General features: G+C 50.1%; 1 protein-coding gene across 5 annotated transcripts in view; it reads right to left on the reverse strand.

Moving 5' to 3' along the window:
* Positions 1-258: 258 nt before the first annotated feature.
* Positions 259-19765, reverse strand: part of MACROH2A1 (macroH2A.1 histone) — a gene marked incomplete at its 5' end in the record, with an annotated part of 67153 nt that continues 47646 nt past the window's right edge. For 2 of the 5 annotated variants that reach the window (XM_084252837.1, XM_084252835.1), the window contains 4 exons: positions 259-700; positions 7379-7553; positions 10878-10967; positions 15605-15695. In XM_084252837.1, coding sequence (XP_084108963.1) covers positions 535-700; positions 7379-7553; positions 10878-10967; positions 15605-15695 — 522 coding nt within the window. In that variant the 3' untranslated portion in view covers positions 259-534. Of the gene's footprint in view, positions 701-7378; positions 7554-10877; positions 10968-15604; positions 15696-17432; positions 17533-19765 lie in introns of all 5 variants that reach the window. The other 3 variants (XM_084252836.1, XM_084252834.1, XM_084252838.1) reach the window with 2 other exon arrangements.

Below are 19765 nucleotides of genomic sequence, written 5' to 3' on the forward strand. Positions count from 1 at the left end.
ACAACAGATTCTGTTCTGCCTTTTAAATCTTTCATTTTCAAATCCATCATTAAGACAAAAAGTAAACAAAATTAAGTCTGCAAATTCTTGATTCTTCTCGAGGGAAAAAAAAAAAAAGGAACATTATAGTAAAAAGAACGCCACTGGGTGTACAATAAAGCACCACGACACACAGTTACAAAACGGGGCTTCCTGGATTCTGCCACGCGTAGAAGACACCGCCCCCCCGGGATCTGCGTCACGCAGGATTTCATTAAAATAAAACTATAAAATCTCCTAGGTTACACTAAAGTCAGACACGGTCTGGAACACAGTGCTTAACAACAGTAATGCCAACTATCAGTGCTAACGTAAAAACATTTTAGAAGGTCAAAAACAATTAAACTGGAAACCAAAACCTTATTTTCCCTAGATGAGCAGAACTGAAAATGAAAGGCCCCACCTCCCAACAGGAGTGACGGGGATTTTTTTTTTTTTTTTTCTTTCAAATTGGAGGTGGGAGACACAGCGCGGGCTGGCACTTAGTTCCTCAGCCTAGTTGGCGTCCAGCTTGGCCATTTCCTGCACGTAGATGCCTATACTCTCACTGTCGAAAAGCACAAAATACACCGTTTTGATGGAAGAGGACATGGTGGACACGAAGTAGCTGGAGATGGCCTTCAGGATCAGCTGGGCCGCCGTCTGCTTCGGGAAGCCGTTCCTGCAGGACAGAGCGAGCGCTCAGACCCGGGGAGGCCCGCGGGACCCTGCCCTCCCCTCCACCTCCCCCCGCCAGGAGGCCTTCAAGGCCCCCTGTGCTGTCCTGCCTCGGGGGACGGAGGGCCTGCGCCCCGGGACCAGGGGGACAAGAGGGCGCGCCTCCCTTGTCCCCGGGAGAAGGCTCTGTGTGCTTTCAGAGAGGGGAAGCACGCCAGGGAGTTTGCTGGGAGCAGCTGGCCAGCGGACAGGCTCGGGGAGTGTGGTGTGCTCCGCCCGAGGGGCGGCACAGCTCCTGTGTCTCATCCCACCACCAGCGTGACTAGCAAGGGACTCGAGACCCCGCCCTGCTCTCGGGCTCCCAGGGCACGGCGGGAGGCTGGCCTTCCCCAGGAAGGCACCAACCTCCGTCCACACAGGTAGGAAGGCTGTGCGCTTCATGCTGGCCTTTAGGTTCCGTGGGTGCCAGGGCTGCTGCAGGCCTCAGCCCCACACACCCCACACCTGCCTGTAAGCCTCAGGGGCCAGGGCATGGGGGAGCCGTGGGTACACGGCAACAACTCCTGTCAAGTGAGCGCTGCATTCAAGAGAAAGCACCATGTCTTTAGGCCACATCGTTGTCCTTGCTCGTGTGTGCAGGAGCCTGTTCCTAGGCAGCACTGGGGCCGGGACATGGTAGCTGGGCCTTCTGGTGGACTCAACGGGTTTGGAGCCAGTGGCCTGGATTCAGAGCCCTCACTGGCTCCAGTTGCCAGTTAAAGATGCCCATGGGAGAGAGTGGGCCTACTTTTTAATGGGGATTTCTTTGTTCATCAACAGGTCTGTAATCTTCAAGTCTGCACGCCGAGCCTGGGGACACAATGGTGTCTGAAGCGGGGCCAACCTGCCAATGTGGGCTGTGACCGTCCTTCAAGCTGGGGACCTGTCCTTCAGCCTGACTGTCCTTCAGGCTTTTAAATATGTAAGGTATAGATTTCTTAGGACACTCTTAGCCTCACTGCTACCTGCTCAGGAGTTCTGAACTACTCTAGCTTGAAGAGCCACACTCAGTTTAGAGCCCAGAGCCCAAGAGAACCACTCTTAAGACATGTGCCCAATCAGGGCTTCACCCAGCTTGATGACAGACCCCTAGTCGCTTCTACATGCTTCAGAAGTACAGCTCATTCCTAGAAGATGGGGGGTCACCTAGGGCATGTTCCCACCCTGTGCCGAGGAGCCTGAGCCAGATAGTGGGGTGTGACCTTGAGGGGGAGGTCCCCCGCACACAGCACTGCCCATGGGGCTGGCAGTGCAGAGAAGCTGGACAGCTTCAAGGGGTTCCCTGGGAGCCCCATCTACCACCACAGTGGGGTGACTGTGGCGGGGGGTTTAGGGAGGAACATACAGGAAGAAGGGCTTTGCTGGGAAGGTGATCCCCTCACACCATCCCCACTCTGGGATCTGCAAGCTCAGTCTGGAAGAATCTGCTCTCACCACCCCTAGCAAAGCTGCCTCAACTATTTTCATAGGCATCCAGGGGCACAGAGGATGGAGATGCCCAGAAAGAGGTGTGTGTCAGGACGTGCCTGAGAAGTACACTTGATGTTCTGTTTCTCGGGGCCTCTCTGCAGTGAGTGTGCTCTGGGGGGAATGGGAGCAAATGTCTGGGGAGTTGGACTCATCCGCTGTGGGGAGCATGTCCATGCAGGCACAGGGTCACTCAATAAGGGCCCAGTTTGAGTGTCTTACAAAGAGCCAATGTTTCTCTTCCTGCAGTGATTACAGCTGCTGCCTGAAGGACTCGGCAGATGACAGCAGTCCCATTAGTTTCATCCCTGGTGAGAAAGGTCTGAGGAAGAGGCAGGAGTGGGGGCGCCCAGGACGCAGCCTGGACATAGCCTGGGCTTAGGCCACAGGAACCCCAAGGGCTTCTGGGCCCTCCTGTGGGCTCGGCCTTGCACCTGCACAGGTGAGCTGGGCTGAGGGGAGCGCCTGCAGAACTCCCCATCAGAGCAGCGTTGTGTGGGCTGACAGGACAGCACAGCCCCTCTGGGTGGGTAGGCTGAGCTGGGGGAGATGCGGCGTGATGTAGACTCCAGCTCCCTGTGTCCTGCTGACTCAGAGGCACACCGGTAAAATGCCGGTATCCTGCCTGTGTCCAGCACGTATGGACAGCGCTACCACCATGGGAGAGGGGTGCGGCTCTGCCAGGGAATGCTCTTTCCCGCTCCTCTGCATCGCTGAGGATCACGGAGGGTTGGTCAGACACAGGTCGTTGAACTCTACCCTTTGAGAACCACTGTTCTGCATTTTGTCAGCATGCCTTTTATAATCTGATCTCAGATCGTAATTTGGGCTCAAAGGTGGAGAAAGAAGTGGGGCAGAGAAGCAGGGCTCAGTGTTAGGTCCACAGCCCGACTGCTAACAAAGCAGAGCTGCTGTGGTCTTGTCCTTGAAGGTTGCTGGGCGAGGGTGAATCGGATTGATTTCCAGGAAAATCCCTGGTTGACAAACCCACCCCTCTGTCATAGGCAGCCACAGCCTCAAAGAGAAATCAAGTCACGAGACTACGGCCGTTCGGGACCAGGCAGACCGCCGGGAAGGAACGCCAGGGATGGCTATCCTCGTGTTTCAGGTCGGGCCCAGATGCTCCCCAGTAGCCCCAGTTAGAAATGTTGGTAACTAAAGGGAATGAGTAAGTGGAGGCTTTGGCCAGAGTGTGCTGCTCACACCTTGATGGGCGGCTGTGGCCGGGCAGCCTGCCTCTCTCCAGACAGAGCGGGGCAGCGCAGGCTGTGGAGCCCCAGTCCTGTCTTTGTGCAGTGGAATGGGGCAGGTAACCCCAGCGCCCGGGGCTGGCTGTGAGTGTGGAACAGATGGTGCAGAGAGGACACTCAGCCAGTCAGAAGTGGAGGGTCTCCAGGGGTCTTTCGAAAGGTTCCCATAATGGAAAGCTGCCCCCCGCCCCTGACAGCTGTGGCTGGGGGACCGCTGCAGTCACTGCAGGACCCCTGTGCTAATGCTGGCCTGCAACTCAGGGCTGCTGCCCGAGCCAGTGATGCCAGGACTGTTGGTGTGGCTGGGGCCGGGTTGGGGCCAGATGCAGCCTCACTGCAGGGTTCATGCTCATGTCATGCTGGCTGGTCCCCTCACTGGCTGTCTGTTTCCTGCCCCTTTGTGTTTCTCTGCCCTGTGACAGTCACTCTGTCCTTACCTTCCAGATTCTACCTCTTAATTCAAGGGCCCACGTGAGGATGCTGCTTGCCCCAGAGATGGAGTGGGGGGTCCCTCATATTCCCACTCAGCCAGCTGTGGCTGTGGCATGTGCCCTGAATTCCTCACAGGTGAGTTTTAGACTTTGGCTTTTTTTTGCCTTGGGCAGAAGAACAAATTGTCTGTCTCCCCTGAAGTCACTCTAGTGTCTGGAGCAGCCTTTCCCAAGTGTCTCAGGCCTCAGTTTCTCTGGGCTCGTGCAAGAGACCCCACAGGCCATCTGTCTGTTCCTCTTGGGTCAGCCTGCTCAGTGGTGACGGAGGCTGTCTACACTGCTTCTTGGCCCACCCTCCTGGCTGGATGGCACAGATTCTAGGTTCACAAAGGCCACTTCCCAGGAAAGGTTTCAGTTTCTCCGACTCTGCTGAGTCCCCTCACATGGGGCATTTGAGACAAGAGCTGTACTGATCCAGGGGCTGCGGAAGTCCAGGGGGGGTCTAGATGGGCTCTGGTTTTCTTGCTGGGCCAATCCACCTAGCTGTCTGCGCCTCTTGGGAGCTGGGAAGGGCTGGGTGTCTGGGTGATGTGGAGAAAATGCCTGTCAGCCATGTGTGGACATGCCTCTGCTGGGAGCAGATGCCCTTAAGCTACACACCTGGGCCTTTCCATGTGCCATGTTTCTTTGTGGCTTTAAGTAACTGCTCAACTGAAGTTGTGTTAGCTGGAAGCCACTTGAGCCCAAGGCAAGGCCAGGTAAGCAGAGGCCTCAACTAAGAGCACTGGGCTACAAGCTAAAACTCAAAAGGGGAAAAAGTGGATTGTTTCATAGGAGCTCAATGCCTCCCCCCAAGTTTTTGGTCCCTAAGGATAAATGGGGGAGCTGGAGTAGCAATGCCAAAAACAAAACAAAAAAACCCAGCATCTTGCCTTTATTCACTATTGGATTAATGGATAATCTTTTCAATGCCTGTACCTAAGGGCAGGAGGCTGATGGCTGCGCCGGTCAGCACCTTCCAAGCACCCCCCAAAAGCCCCTCACATGAAGTATGTGCAGGCAGTGGGGTGATCTTCCACAGGATAGAAGACGTGGGGCTGCTGACCAGCAGGGACAGGAGGCGTGGGTGCACATGCCTGAAGCCACCAGTGCTGAAAGCAAGGGCCTGGATCAGGTTCTGGCTCCACCAGGTACCAGCCGAGTCAGGTAAGGGACTTAACCCTTGCATGGCTTCCGGCTTCCGTTTCCATGGGATTTACAGTGCTCCCGTCGAGCATTGTTAGAAATTGTAGATAAAGGGTTTAGCACAGTGGCTGGGTCTCATGACTATCCCTGAATGGGAGGCTGAAGAAAATGAACTTTCCTTTTAAGACCATAAATCTCAGCTCTCTAGGCAGAGTTTAATCAAAGCCCCAAACTAGCTATTCCCTTTGTACACTCCTCCCGAGAGGGGTAGCCCCCTAATATCAAACAGAGCCGCGGGGGTGGGGCCATCATAAATACTGTGACCAAATGCCCAAGGACAGGATGTCCAGATGCCAGGGGTGTTCCCCGGGCTGGAGTTATAGCCCGGGGTCTCACCTGCCTCCAGGGGCCTTTCAGCCTGGCCCGGGGGCCTGTGGTCATTCTCCATGTGCCAAGACACGGGGCCTTGGCTGAGTGAGAAGGCGGCCACAGCTCTTTGCCAACACCTTTGCATTTATATTGTTTTAGTTCCAACATGACTTTTAACGCTGGAGACATTAGATGCCACAAACAAGCTGTTTTATTTCCCCTTCTTAAAACCCACTGTGATTTACTGGCCGTCTCTGCTATAATCCCATTCTCTGCTCATGAAAGAGAGGGCAGCTGTTTACACGGGTCTTTGGGGCGAGGTCTGTCTGACAGATGTGGGGCCGGGTCGCTGTGCACATGTGCTTGCCTTTGGCATTCCGCTGCCTTGAAAGCTTTCAAATGATTATTTTTTAAAACTTTTTACTCATGAAAAATGTAAATAAGTTGGTAATAACAGATGCTCTTTTATGAGAATTACTTTTATGCTTCAATTAAAAATTTCCCACTAGCCATAGGAAAGAGCGTGAAATTATTACCTCCAATAAAGGCTCCTATTGCTTCTCTCTTCGGAAGCACCTTTCATCAGAGTAGATCAAAGAGCATCCGAGCGCTAATTAACTGAGCCTCAGAACTGGCTGTGAGGAAGGGCAGTCCCCCAAAGCCCTGCTCACTGATAAGCAGACCTGGGCCAGAGAGGTTGACTCATTTACCAAAGGGCGCACAGTGCCAAGCAGGCCTTCCAGGGAAGGTGGGGAGCAGCAGGAGGCTGGCCACTTGTGCTCGGGTCAAACAGCTCTTTGTAAAAAGCTGCTCTGGGATTGCTGCTGGCCCTGGCCCTGTAACACGCCTCCCAAGGCCGGGGAGCCTGCACTCAACTGGGTGCTTGCTGACTGCCGGTGCAGGATGCTTGTCTTTGCCAAGTGCTGTCGGAGCTAAAGTGCTTTGAGCTGCTCTTTAGCTTTTAATTTAAAGCGTGGTGACTTTTAAAGTGATGTTCAGCCTAAGCTCTTGGTGAGAGCATGAGTGGGATCAGGTAGCTCTCCCTGTCCCCGCACTTGGGTGGTGAAATGGGGAGCAGGCTGAGTCGGGGGCACTGGCTGAGCCTCCAGTCCTGCTCAGGGTCAGAGACCTCACGGGGCTGTTTTGGTTCTCCAGCTTCATCTTGCCAATGAAACGGCATTGTTCAAACAGCACTGAGGACTCAGAGGACACACCGGCGCCGCAGACCCAGCCGCCGTGAGGAACTGCTCCCCATCACCAAAGGAGGGGAGACCTTAGCCTGCTCTGGGGCCATCAGCATGAATCTTGATGGGGACACTAACTCTGCAACCAGACTGAGCTGTGAGGTAAGGCGACCTGTGGCTCTGCATGGCAGTTCTGTGATAGAGGTCTACTCCCTTCCCAGCCCGGAAATACCCCCAGGTAGGCTGACTGAGGCTGCAAGGAGCACCACGGCTGTCGCACAGACCGACAGATGGCCCAGAGAGCAGCCCTGTCTTGCCCCTGCTCTGTAAAGCAGGCACCACAATCCCTACACACACTGTCTTCGGGTTGTCCTGGAAATGGAAGGAGCTCTTAGAAGAGTCTCCCTCTCTAAGGGTTTTGCCGCTCAGGTGGTATCTCACTGGTACCCAGTGCCAGGAGCCTTTCTGCGCAGGGTGGAAGTCCCAGGCCTCTGAAACGTTCACACGATGCAAAGGGATCAGCCTACAGAGCTGCAGCCATTGGCATCCTGGGCCCATGCACTCTGTGATGACATCTGCTGTCTCAGCTGAAAGTGTGCAGTGTCCTCACCACACCACTCCCCATTGCTGAACGTCTGCATTCTTCCCTTTGTCATGCTTCTAGCCTTCTGGACTAGAGCACCTTGCACTCAGCCAGCTCCCCCGTTACAGGCCAGATATACCCACAACCCATGTGCTTACAGGCTGTGAGTCCTACCTGCCGCTTCCGATGGAAGGAAACGCGATGGACTTCAGCTTCTTATCATCTGCCAGGGCCAGACAGTTCTTCACTGTCTTTTCCAGAAGTTCCTCACACTTGTCCACACCCCACACCGGACTGTTACAGTGGATCACAAACTTGGCGGGCAGGCCATGGCCTGCACTCACAGCAGCTGAAAGTGATAAGACACAAAGTGAGTTCTGCCCCTCTGCAAATCACATGACACGAGATGCCAAACAGACCCACATCCCACCGCAGCGTGTGTTCCTGGGCCCCCAACGGTGTGTGTCCAGGGAGGGCTGCAGCTGCCTGCTGTGTTGGGATTCCAGCGTGAGCTGGAAAGTGCTCAGGGAACCTTGTCACTCAGGGGGAAGCCAAGGCTCACCCATTGGAAGGGTGGCAGTAGGCTGCAGCACCGCTAGGAATGTCAGCCAATATTATAGCCAGTGCTCCCCCTAGGCTCCCAGAAGGCAGCACACCATCTAACCGTCCAGATGTGTCAGAATGTTAGCAGCCTCAAATTAATAGCCTTTGGGGTCTCCTACCGCCTTTCCTCAAGTGGATTCATGTGCAGATAATTATGATGTCTCTATAAATCTCCCAGACACAGTTCAGGATCAACCTATTAGGAAAGCCACCGCTTTTAATGAGCGGCTAAGCAACCCGACTGGCGTCTCTGTTGCCTCTTCTAAGAGCTCCTGTTCAGTATTGACGGAAATATTCTTTTCTAGAAAGGAGTCATCTTTTTCCAACTATACAACTGCACAGCCAGGCCCGTCTCTCCAAGTCTGCTCTCAGTATTTACTTCTTGTCACAATCTCAGGTCTGCTACCCACCAGGAAATGTAACAGGGCAGCCCATATCACCCAGGATTCCTGTTTCAAGAGCTGCAATGCAAAGAAGGGGTTGGAGAGGCGAAAAGCGGGAGCACAAAGGTAAGGGGCAGGGGCTCTGCAGATGGCTGCCTGCTGCACGGTTTGCTCCGGCCATGTCACTGTTAGATAGTGTTAGAGTGACTGTGGGGAGTGCAGCACGGACACATTTGGGGAGACTGGGGGTGGGGTTAATCCACTGGTCTGTCCACAAGGGATCCTCTCATAAAGAACTGGTGAAGAAGTGAAGCAGAGCGCACAGGTCAGACCCTGTGATGGTGCAGGTGGAGCCTCCCTCCCTCCCCTTCAGAATGAAAGAGAGAGAAAGGGAAAGTGAGGAGAAAGAATGGGAATGAATATGCATGACAGAGGAAGGATGATGAAGAGGAAAAGAATGAGAAAACAAAGGAATGACAGGAGGGGCCTCCCGTGGCAGCGCAGCAGTTGCTGGGAGGCCGCCCGCAGCCTCTGCAGCGCCAGTTGGCTCCCCAGCCACAGGCGAGGGTCCCACAAAAAAAAATTGAAAGGATGATTGCAAGAAATAAAAGACGGAAAGAATGAGAGAACAAAGGGAGGACTGAATGGAGGAGAGAGAATGCACGGAAGAGTGGGAGGGGAGAGAGCATGAATGGGAGAGAAAAAATGAAAGAATGAGAGGAACGAGAAAGGATAAAATAATGGAAAAGCACACACGTAAGGAGGAAAGAGAATGAAGGACTGCATGAGAGGACGGACAGGAAGAGTAAGATGCACGCGGGAGAGGATGACGTGAGTGTGCAGGGGGAGGGTGAACGCATGTGAGGAGGAGAACACATGAAGCAATGAAGGGAAAATGAGGGAAGACAAAGGAAGACGACATGACTGGAATGAGCGGAAGGACGAGGAACAGTGTGCAAGCGTGAAGGCCTGCAGGGGAGAAAAAGGGAGCGTGAAAGCCAGAAACTACAGCCATGAAAGAACCACCCACCACCCTAGGAAAGACTTTATACTGCAACCAAATACTGTTTCCTCACTTTTATACCTATGTATTATGTATCTGTTCTATATACATATTATGCATAGATAATGATAGACATAGAAATAGTTGTCTCATAGCATTTGACATCTCAATTTTTTTTTTTCATTAATCTCAACATTTAAAGAGGAATAGTGTTGTCAGGTTTGACATCCCTTTAAGAAAAGCAGCCCAGACATTGGTCTCATGCACAGTGATAAAAGATCAGACCAAGGTCTTTGACTCTGATGCATTGAGACAAAAACAAGGTCATGTGCCACCACCAAAACACCACACATGGACCTCACTTTTCTGAAGTAAGGGATTGCTGCTTCTCTACCAATTACTTAATTCATGATTGAGATACCAAATCATAAAATTAGCCCACTCTTTGACACCAGTCTAGTGCAACATCACCTTTAGACCCTCTCTAAAATTATTAACCCCCCCAAAAAGGTTCTGACACCTTATTACTGAGCCCCCCGTGTTTCTCATGTTGTGTATCCCCCACCCCATCCACAGTAGTGAATAAGTCCCCGGATGAGCAGCAGTGATGAGAGGTCGGCTGCAAGGTCTGATTCAAGAGAAGCCTCATTCTACTCTTAAGGACGATGATGGCCTTGAACTTTCTGGTCTTTCTCTCCCCCATAGTCTCACTTAGAATCCATGAGAACCACCAATTCACTCTACAGTATTAGGCACCCCTGGAATGTCAAAGCAAATTAATGAACTTTGGGGTGTCATAAATTCTCAACTATCATAGACAATGTCAAGTTCTCTGGGAACAAAAGATAATATCCAAACTCTAATTCTGCCCCTGTGACAGGTGGATTGGATGGTTGCCGAGTAGCAGGAGGGAAGGGAATGGAGAAGTGACAGGATTCCAACATCTGAGTCAGCCTCAGAACAGGACATGCCTGACACCCAAGCCTGAATGACAGCACACCATCAAGAGTCTAAAGATGATGCCAGCTAAATAAATAAAGATGATGCCAGCTTAAAAAGAGCTGCTGTTACTGTGAGGATGAAACCTCAGCCATTATTTTCTGAATGCAGCTTAGGAGATCAACCCTCACTGACCTATGACCTCTTGAGAAACAAAATTAGAAGACTTCCTACTGGTAAAATGGCATTGGAATCAGCAGGTGACAAGATTAACTGGGCATAAAGGTCCAGATCAAAGTGTGGTCTCAGACTCAGCCCAGAGTGCTCACTGAAGTTTCTGGTGTCTGAGGAAGATGGACAATCGCTTACTCCCTATATCTGGGAAGGAATAATTTGTAAATGACAAACATGTACGTTTTTTCCAATAAAAGTATATGTGGCTGAAAGAAAATTATTAATTTGTCTCTCTCACTACTCTTAAATTTGCCAAATTTGGTTTCTTTAATGCCTGCAAATTTGAGATCTATCCATGCAACATTCAGAATCTATTTAAGGTAATAAAAAAAGAAATTGGGAAGGCAACTCTCCTAACTGTTAAGTTCCCCCTGACAACTGAACAGACTTACCTCCATCTCAGAGATACATCTGCCTTGCCATGGGCCTCTGATTTCTAAGCCGCCTCATAAAATGATTTCCCCAGTACTGCAGGGGCCACACCAAATCAGCTCAGCATGCCCCACCTCACCTCCAGCTACTTCCAAAGGCCCGTTCTTTTTCCGGAGTTCCAGAACAGCTTCCACAAACTCCTTGCCACCTTTCTTCTCCAGCGTGTTCCCTAGACAAGGACAGAGCAAGGTCAGACTGCCATTTTGTGTCTTGGGGCACACACAGACACTTAGCATGTCAGGTGATTACATACTTCAAATGATCTCACCAGCTAAATTTCCATACCATTGCAAAATAGGAACTAAGCCTTGGCTGAGTCAGAAAAGTGAAATTTACAAAGGACTCCTCATTGGTCAGTTATCACTCCGGCACTGCTGCTCTGACGAGCTGTCTGTGCTGCCCTTATTTACAGTGACTCAGGGTGTCCTGGATGTGCCAGTGACGCGAGGGAGAAAAGAGATGCCTGTGCTTTGCAGGCACGCCTGTCCTGCTGCTTTTCATCAGCCTGAGAAACCAGATGGTGCTGGCTTTCAAGGCTGATGCCTCCCCTGAATTTTCTCCTCTGGGGAGAACCCCCAAATAAGGAGGTTTTAGAAGCATACCATGTTCCCATCAAGCAGCTAGCACTTGGCAGCAGGCCCAGGAGAAAGTGTTCATATCTGTCCACCTTTAGACCAGCAGTTTTACCATGCTTTGTTCCTATTTTGCAGCTCTGGTGTCATATGCAAATACAAAAAAAAAAAAAAAGGCCTCAGACAGTATGACAGTATTTTCTTAATCACATTAATGATTCATAATCATCTTAGGTAAAGAAGAGCAACATCCGAAGCAGAGCTTAAAGATGAGCTGGTACTATGTAAAAGCTCAGGAAGGAGGATGACTCTCCAGGAGCAGATTTAAAACAAAAGCTCCAATGGGTAGGGGGCACTGTGTTTTTCGATTTGAGGTAACTTGCTAAATCAGTTCCTGCTGTCAAGTTCCCAAACAAGATTAACAACGTTGAATGAGGTTTGGGTCAAATATCTTATTGACAGCAGTAGCCTTAAAAGTTTGACCAGAATGGGGTCTAAGTCTTCCTTAAGCTCTGATTCTTCAGTTTTGCATATTTTAAAGTACTTTTCCTCGCAAGAGGATAAAATACTCCCCTTAAGATTCACCATTTGTCTTGGAAAATTCAAGGTGCACCTGGCACATTCTGGTATGGGTCGGTCAGGGTGCAGTGGAAGGCACCAGCCCAAATTCTCTTTGGAGTCACCCTGTAATGACTAGGTCTGCTCATCTCGGAGAAACCTGCCTCCCTTTGAATACTGGTTCTAGAGGGGTCAGCTAAGCCCAGACATTATCTGGAAGGAAAAGCACAGTCTGGGCACTGTTACAGATAAGACAGAACCAAGGGTAGTGGGCGATAGTGCCTGTGAGTCACCCCAATGGAGGAAGCCTGGGGTGCATAAAAGAACATGAGCCCCAAGGAAGTGCCGGCTAAGGCCTGGCTTTCAGAAAGCCCACCTGAGGATACTTGGGGTGAGGCCCAGCATCCCTCGTCACTGGCCCCTTAGGCATGCCCTCATTCCTTCACCTGTCTTGGAAAGCAGCTAGGGAGGCTTTAAAAGACAGAGGTGTCAGGAGGGAGAACACATCCGCTCCAGAGACTTTTCCCCCCGCTGCTCCGGCAGCCTTGTGCTTGAGTGAGATCTCAGCATGAGAGAAAGCAGCTGATGGGCTTGAGAGGGAGCAGGCTCAGGGCCTCCTGAATCAGTTCCACCCCCAGAAAGTGGAGACTTTGAGGATACAACCCAGGTGAGACCTGATTGCAGGTTCACCTGAAATAGGCATGCAATGGAGAACAATGGATCTACAGGTTACAGTTGCTGCATCCCACACTGTCTTCACTGCGCCGTAACCTCTTCTCCAGCTTAAGGGAGAGAAGCAGGCTCAAGCAAAACTATTTCAAGTCCTCATTCTCTATCAACTCTAATCCTGAGGGAGAACTGGGAGACTTGAAAGGTAAAGTGAAATTAGTACTGTGTACACACTACAACTCCTTTCTAAAATATAAAATATTCCCTAAGAAAATGGGCTGATTTATAATTAGCATATATATCAATAATAATCTTAGGAAGAGTGTTTACTTTAAAATCTTATAATTTTGTTTTAATTAGAAGTGAAAAATTTGCAAGTTACACTGAACGCATTTCCCCAACTTAAAAACTGAACCCTAAGATTGCAGGCAATAAACCCAGTCAGGACTGGACTCCTCCACACACATATGTATTCACATGTTCATGTAGACACACATGTACTTTTTAACAAGAAACAGGCCCATTTCAACTGTATTGTCAACACCCAATGTAAGACTCTTGTTTTTTTTTTTTAGGCTTAACTTCAGGGTTAATCGTAAAGCAATTGGCTTATTTGCCCCCAAGCATAAACAGGTGTTACTCCCATAAGAACAAGGACATTATTTCATGCTTAGAAAGCAGGCATAAGTATCAGTGTTCAAAACAGCCTAAGCGAAAATTTAGGCTTGGACAAATGTCAGGCTCAGCCTGTGGTCTATTTCACTGTTAGAAAGAACTTGGGATGGGTAAAGTTAATCACTGGGGCTAAGCATTCCTGCACTAGCATTCCTTCTTCCAGCAGTCTCGGGACTCAGGAATTTACACCAAATATGAGAAATGGAGTGATTATGTCCTAGCTTCCTCTTTTCCCCTCTCACACATCAAAGTGGGAGCTGGAACCAATTGACACCATGTGCGAATCTGGTTCATCAACGTTTTGGTACTGTAAGAGCTGTCTGGGGTCAGTACTAGTTTGGGCTGGTTCACTGGGCAGAAAGAGCACAGAGGCCTGCTTCGGAAGACCTGGGTTCTAGTCCTGGTCCAGTCTTTCCTCCTCAGCTGGTTGGGGTGTTTGGACCCGCTGAGGTTTTTTCAGCTGTGGCAGTGTGAGTGAGGTCATGGGAATCAGCCTGGGGCCAAGGTCACTCACATGTCACCAAGGCTAATCATGTCCATCAGTGGGTTGAGGGCGAGCAGGTCACAGGGAAAAGCAGCAGCACTGCCACTATTCAAATGAGACCAAGTCCAGTCAAGTTTAGAAGGACTGGGTACTTCTGGGAGGGCATGGTTAGCTCTGCTTGTTACTCCCCAGCTGCCTCCTGCCTCTTCCCAAAGCCTCCAGATCTCCCTCCTGGCGGGACTACCCCTGCTGAGCACACACCTCCCGTGGCCACAGTGGAGCCAGCTGGCGTCTCTCCTTGGGACTGGGTAAGATACTTTGCCTGGGCAGTCCATTTCCATCGCATCCAAAGTCCTGGATGGCAGGATGAGCCCAGGCCTTAGTCACTATTGGCTGAAAGATAACCCCTTAGCTGCTTGTCTATTTTTCTTCAAAAAAATACTTCCCTTCCATTAAGTTTTCATTTTGCTTAAGATAGCAGCACTCTCTTAAATTGCCCAACTTAGGAATTCTTAAAGTCCTTCAAAATCTTGTGAAAGGGGAGCTTATTTTAATTGCCGACAGCCTGATTGCATTTTGTCCTGCAGGCTTGGCAGATCCCAACTTTCCACTCACTTTGTCTTTCTTGCTATGTCCAACATCTGAAATGCCCAGGAGAGCAATTAGGCCAAGTCACAGTGGCGGGCTGTGAACAGCAAGAATTGCTAGTGACACTGAACAGAGCTGGATGGTCAGACTGTTAGGTTGCCAGCGTCCAGGACACTCACGAAAACACTAATGGTCTCATCCTTCAAGTTACTTCACTCTTGCGCTTATCAGGAATGAGTCCATTCTCTTTGGAAGTTGGTGTTTGAATCTACACTCAAAATGCTGCTCTCGGCACCAGCACCTCCAGGGCAAAAATCAGACACCTAAGAGCAAGAGCATATAGTAAGCCTCAACCATGAGCCACTCACAGCACAAGCTGCTCTGCTTAGATTACTCAATGTAATCTCATCATTACCACTATTTTACAGGCAGGGAAACTGAGGCATCAGGGAGCTCAGTGACTGCCCAGACCCCACCACCAATAAATGGCAGGGCTAGGACTCAAGCTCCTTCTACAGTGCTTCAAACATTTTTTTTTTTTTTTGCCATCACACCTAGATGCCTCTTCGCCCTGTAAGTGCCTTAGCCTGTTCCTCAGGCAGGGCCCTACCTGACGCCATTGCTCAATTCTAGAGAGGCAGCCTAGGCACCCTGAGTGTTCTCTCTGCCTTGCCCACCCTCATCTATCTAAGGCCAGAAGCCAGCTAACACTTTCAAGGCAGCTGCCAGAGGACAGAAAGCTGCCTTCTGGTTGAGGAGAAGGTAAGACAAAATTACAGAAGAACTGCCGTATGCAACGAGATCGTAAGGCCCTTTCCAGGATGGACAGGCTTCGGACAGATGTCCTGGGAGTAGAGACCTATGCACAGGCATCCCTGTCTCTGGTCCACAGAAGGCCAGGAAGTGGTCTTGAATACCACGTGGCCCATAGGTCTGCACCCCCCACCCCCCAGCTCCTCAGTCAGGTGGGAACCCAGTCTCCAACAAAGCTGTGCCTCGTGCAGCAAATAAAGAAACGATGTTGAATGAACCAGACCCCAAACCAGAAGTGTGCCCGATTGGGAGCTGCAGGATGCGCCCTGGCTGACAGCTGACAGTATTGCTCATGTCAGCACCCGGGGACGGGAGACCTTGGGAAGGTCAGGACAGCTGGAAGTGTGAAATGAATGCAGCCCTGCATAGCTGTCAAAGGATCAAGCTGTCTGCGGCGGCCGACTGACCATGCACACACACACTCGGCAGCACCCGGCTAGGCATTACCTACTTCACCACCGGTGTAGAAGTCAGTGTTTGTCGGGTGAACGACAGCATCACTGTCGATCGAGGCAATGTCAGCCTGTACAACTTGCAACTATAACAGGTAAACAAATGTATATCAACTGTGTTGGACCGAGACCCACGCACAGGCACATTTACTAACGCCCCAATGGCAGGGCTGGCCTACCTGGTCGATTCCAACATTTGAGCCAAAGGGGCAATCAGTCCACGGAGTGTGCGCACATGTGGATGGGGGTGAGGAGAGGAGGAGGAGGAGGAGGAGGAATATTAAATGTGACATGTTTAAATTAAACATTTGAATGACAAGTCCAAAAAAAAAAGAGAAACACACATGAGATCATTTCCAAAGGTTAAAAGAAATAACAAAACAACAAATGCCCATTTCACTTCGCAAAAGCCTATAAAACTGGCACCCCACTGAGAAGGCTACTAAAACATGGCATCTGTTTTTAAAGAAAATGTGGACTATCAGGCCAACCAAAACAACCAGTTTCTCCATTTTGTTGGCAATGGTGACTACACAGATTTCCATTTTTATTCTTGTGATATTCATCACTTTGTCTACCTCCAAGGGCCATCTCCTGAAAACCGAATAAGAAGTACAGGTCATGAGCAGAGGTGTGCCTTTCCTTTTCCCCTCCTCAATGTGCAGAAAGCACTTTTCCAGGCCTACCTCTTATTCTGACCAATCTCACTGCTATGTATTTTAGATAGAACATTCTTGCTTTTTCTAGATTGCGGTCTTCGGGTGTTTTTGTTGTGTTTTTTGTTTTTTGTTTTTTTTTTTTTTTTAATAAAGGCTCTGTATAAGGTAGTGGGAACACAAGTTTAACCAGGGCATTCTTGAATTTCAGTCCCCAAGTCTTCACCCCCTGTTGTTCCCAGTCGGTGGGTCAGGCCTGGACTCTGGAGTGAGCACCTCTGCCCTTGTCCAATGAAGATGGGAACTATAGGCCTATGAAGCAAGCGAGGTCAGCATCAGACACCAGGCTGCCTTGCTGGGCGCCTGTGCAGCCTGTCAGCCCTGGCAAGGCTTACACCTACGAGGACAGAGCCTCTGTTGTGCCCCCAGAGCTGACGGTTCCTCTCTGCAAAGAGTGGGCCACAGACTGGGACACCTGAGGCCAACCTCGAAGCTTACCCTGGCCATCCCCCTGAGCAGGGAGACACCATGGCTTGCAGGGGGCAGGGACAGAGTTTTCCTCTGCAGGAACTTGCTCAGAAAGACATACTGCCCTTCTGTTTAATATCATCCTCTAGCCAAATACTTCATTTAGTTGGTACTCAGTTACATGCTGTTTTCAGCTGTATTAAAAAAAAAAATTGAAGTGATAGGAGGTGGTGAATTTGGGGAAAACCAATTTGCTGGTAAAGTCAGTTTAATGGCATAGTGACGCAGCTCAGTTCCCCCCGACCCCCGCCTTTTCAAGTCATTTCTAATGAAGGCCTAAATGGAGAAACTATCATTTTGTAGTTACCTGAGATTTTTTTCAGTTCTAAAAACAAATTTTAAAAAAACACATTGAAAAAAATCCCCCCCAAGTAACCAGCAGTCAGTTTGATCGTTATGGAAGAGAATTTAAATGGCAGTATATTTACAAACAAGGGGAAAATATCCAATCGCACTTCCTGAAACATCATTAGTTATTTCCCATTTGGAATGGCCTGGGGTGAGCAGACATTCACCCTGAATTCGTAACCTTGGATTTTGGCTGAACCATCTTCAGTTTGAGAAAACGGAGAGCCTAAATTCTGGGTTCCATAACTTTTCATCTGACAGCTGGTGGTGCCAAACCCCATCCCCAATTACCTAGGTCATCTTTAAGGTCAATGTCAGCATTGGTAGGATTGATTATGGCCTCCACCTCAAAGCCGGCTAAATTACTGATTTCACTGTGAATAAGGTTCAGCTGAAAAGAAAAGCATGAGGTGGGAAATAACAGGACAGCTGGGAAGTCACAGAGAAGTGAGCCGTGGGACATAGATGAAGGGCAGTGGACACCCAAGTGCACTGGGCACAAAGGGGAATTATGGAGTCACTGGCTAAAATGAGTCCATTTCAAACAAAAGACTCAAATGCCGCTTGGGATGCTGAAAGGGAGTAGCTAGGCTGAGGTTTCAGCACTGTTGGGTGATGCCTGGGGCAAAAGGCAGGCTAAGCCACACTGGGCTGGAAGAATGACTTCCCTTTAAAAGAACTGATCTGAGGACCAAAGTAAAGCAGTTGTCAGGACGCATTACTGGGGTGGGGGTAGGATATGTGGGTGTCTCCCCTTCTGAGTGCCAGGATGAGCAAGTCCTAGCTGGTTTGAGCAAACCTCCAGTAGCCTGGCCACCTCCTACATGTGTCTGTGGGTCCCCATGCCACTGACTATTGGCTGGCTCCCTGCTCAGGGGTGGCAAGGAGCAAGAATAATCCGTTACTGAGTAACATCTAATTTTACCTGCCTACCTGTCATGTAATGCTGAAGTTCTGGTGAAAGCCAGGGAGAGAAACAGCAGTTCTCTGGCAAGACAATGCGTCCTTTAAACTGTTTTCAATCTGTTCTGAGTTCACTCTGAGGTTCAATGAGTTGAGCATTTCCCCTGAGTTCTAGCAATACCCAACCAACAAGCTCTTTATGGAGACCCCCTAAATATCCTCCCTCCCCACTGTTATTCCTCTGCCATATGGAACCTCAGTCATATTTTTGGGATCCTGAACTCTGGACTTGGCTGTCAGAGGGGCCAGGGAATGGGCTGTCCTAGGACCTTGGTCCTGGGTCTGCTCTTCCCCTTCCTGTTTTTAGGAAGAAGCACCTGAAGCAAAGGGGGCCACACAACACTCCATCTCTTTGAAGATTCTCATTCTTCACTGTCAAATTCCAGAAAGCTGCAGGAAAGAGCTATGCCTATGCAGCCCCTGGAGGAGCTGGTGCCCAGGACCTGCTGCTCCTGCACCTCGAGCCAGGCTGGGAGAGCCCCGCAGCCCTCAGGGCCTCTGTCCAGGAGCTCTCTCCTGGGAGGGGTATGGGAAGGTAGGCTCTTGGCAGCTGAGCTCCAAGTCTCTGAACTCTTGGGGCCAAACATTTGGTTGAAAACCAAACCAAACCAAACCCTGACACACTCTAAGCATCAGAAATAGAAACCTACATCTTTGATTCTCAAAAATGGGATCTGCTTAGACTAAGTCATCCTTTGTGAGATAGCAATTGTGGAAATAAAGGTGGTCGCAAGGATTCTGGCTAGGCCCTGCCATACAGCAGTGACCCTCATTTTTAATTAGACTCCAAGAGAAACAAGGGACAAGTTTCCACTGCTTGGACTTTCTGGGCAATGGTTCCCAGTGCTGCAGGGTGATTTAGGGGCCACCACATCCCTGAGGGTGGAGGAAGTCCATTTGGGTGCTCTCACGCTGCTAAGCTCTCAGAAGCACAGGGGTACCAAGGCAAAAAAGGCAAAAAGAGACAAGCACGAGGGCCTGGGCATTAACGTCTCTGCTCAGAGAGAAGGCGTGTGGGCGGGCACAGACCAGTGTCTCAAATTGACAAATCAGTGCTCGGGACAAGGGAAAGGGCTTGATTAGGACATCTAGTACGCACTGCATTTGACTTCAAGGCAAATGCTGTTGATGAAAACTCGTAATGTGGTTGCAAGTCCCCTCTCCCCAACAAAAAAAGTCCCCCACTCGGAAGGAGCAGGAAGCTGTTGGGGGGAAAAAGGGAAGAAAAACACACCGCTTGGAATGGCATGGATGAGTCTACTCATAAGCCATCTATGAGACCCCTTTTTTGTTTAAAAATTATGCATATCTAAATTTTTTAAATCCACACTATTTTTTTCAATTATAGAGATGTTTCTGGATTTGTTTCAGAAATGCATTATTGGAAAATCAGCTATTTCCTTGACTCTGATCCAAGCATCCAGAAGACCTCTGTCTCTGCCTACCCGGGAGATCTGCTCCTGTGGAGGCACATGGGCCTCATGGGGAACCTGTCAGGCTTCAGGGCTTTGCTAAAGTGAAGGTGGGGCAAACAGAGCTCAGCCTCTTCCACCTTCCCCAGCTCACTCCAGCTCACTGCCTTGCCTTCCCGTCTGACCACAGGCAGCCCCACTCTGGAGGTACAAACTCCTGCACCTCGAGGAGCCACTACAGCCAGAACT

This window comes from Talpa europaea, assembly GCF_964194135.1.
Source record: "Talpa europaea genome assembly, chromosome: 13".
Lineage (NCBI taxonomy): Eukaryota > Metazoa > Chordata > Mammalia > Eulipotyphla > Talpidae > Talpa > Talpa europaea.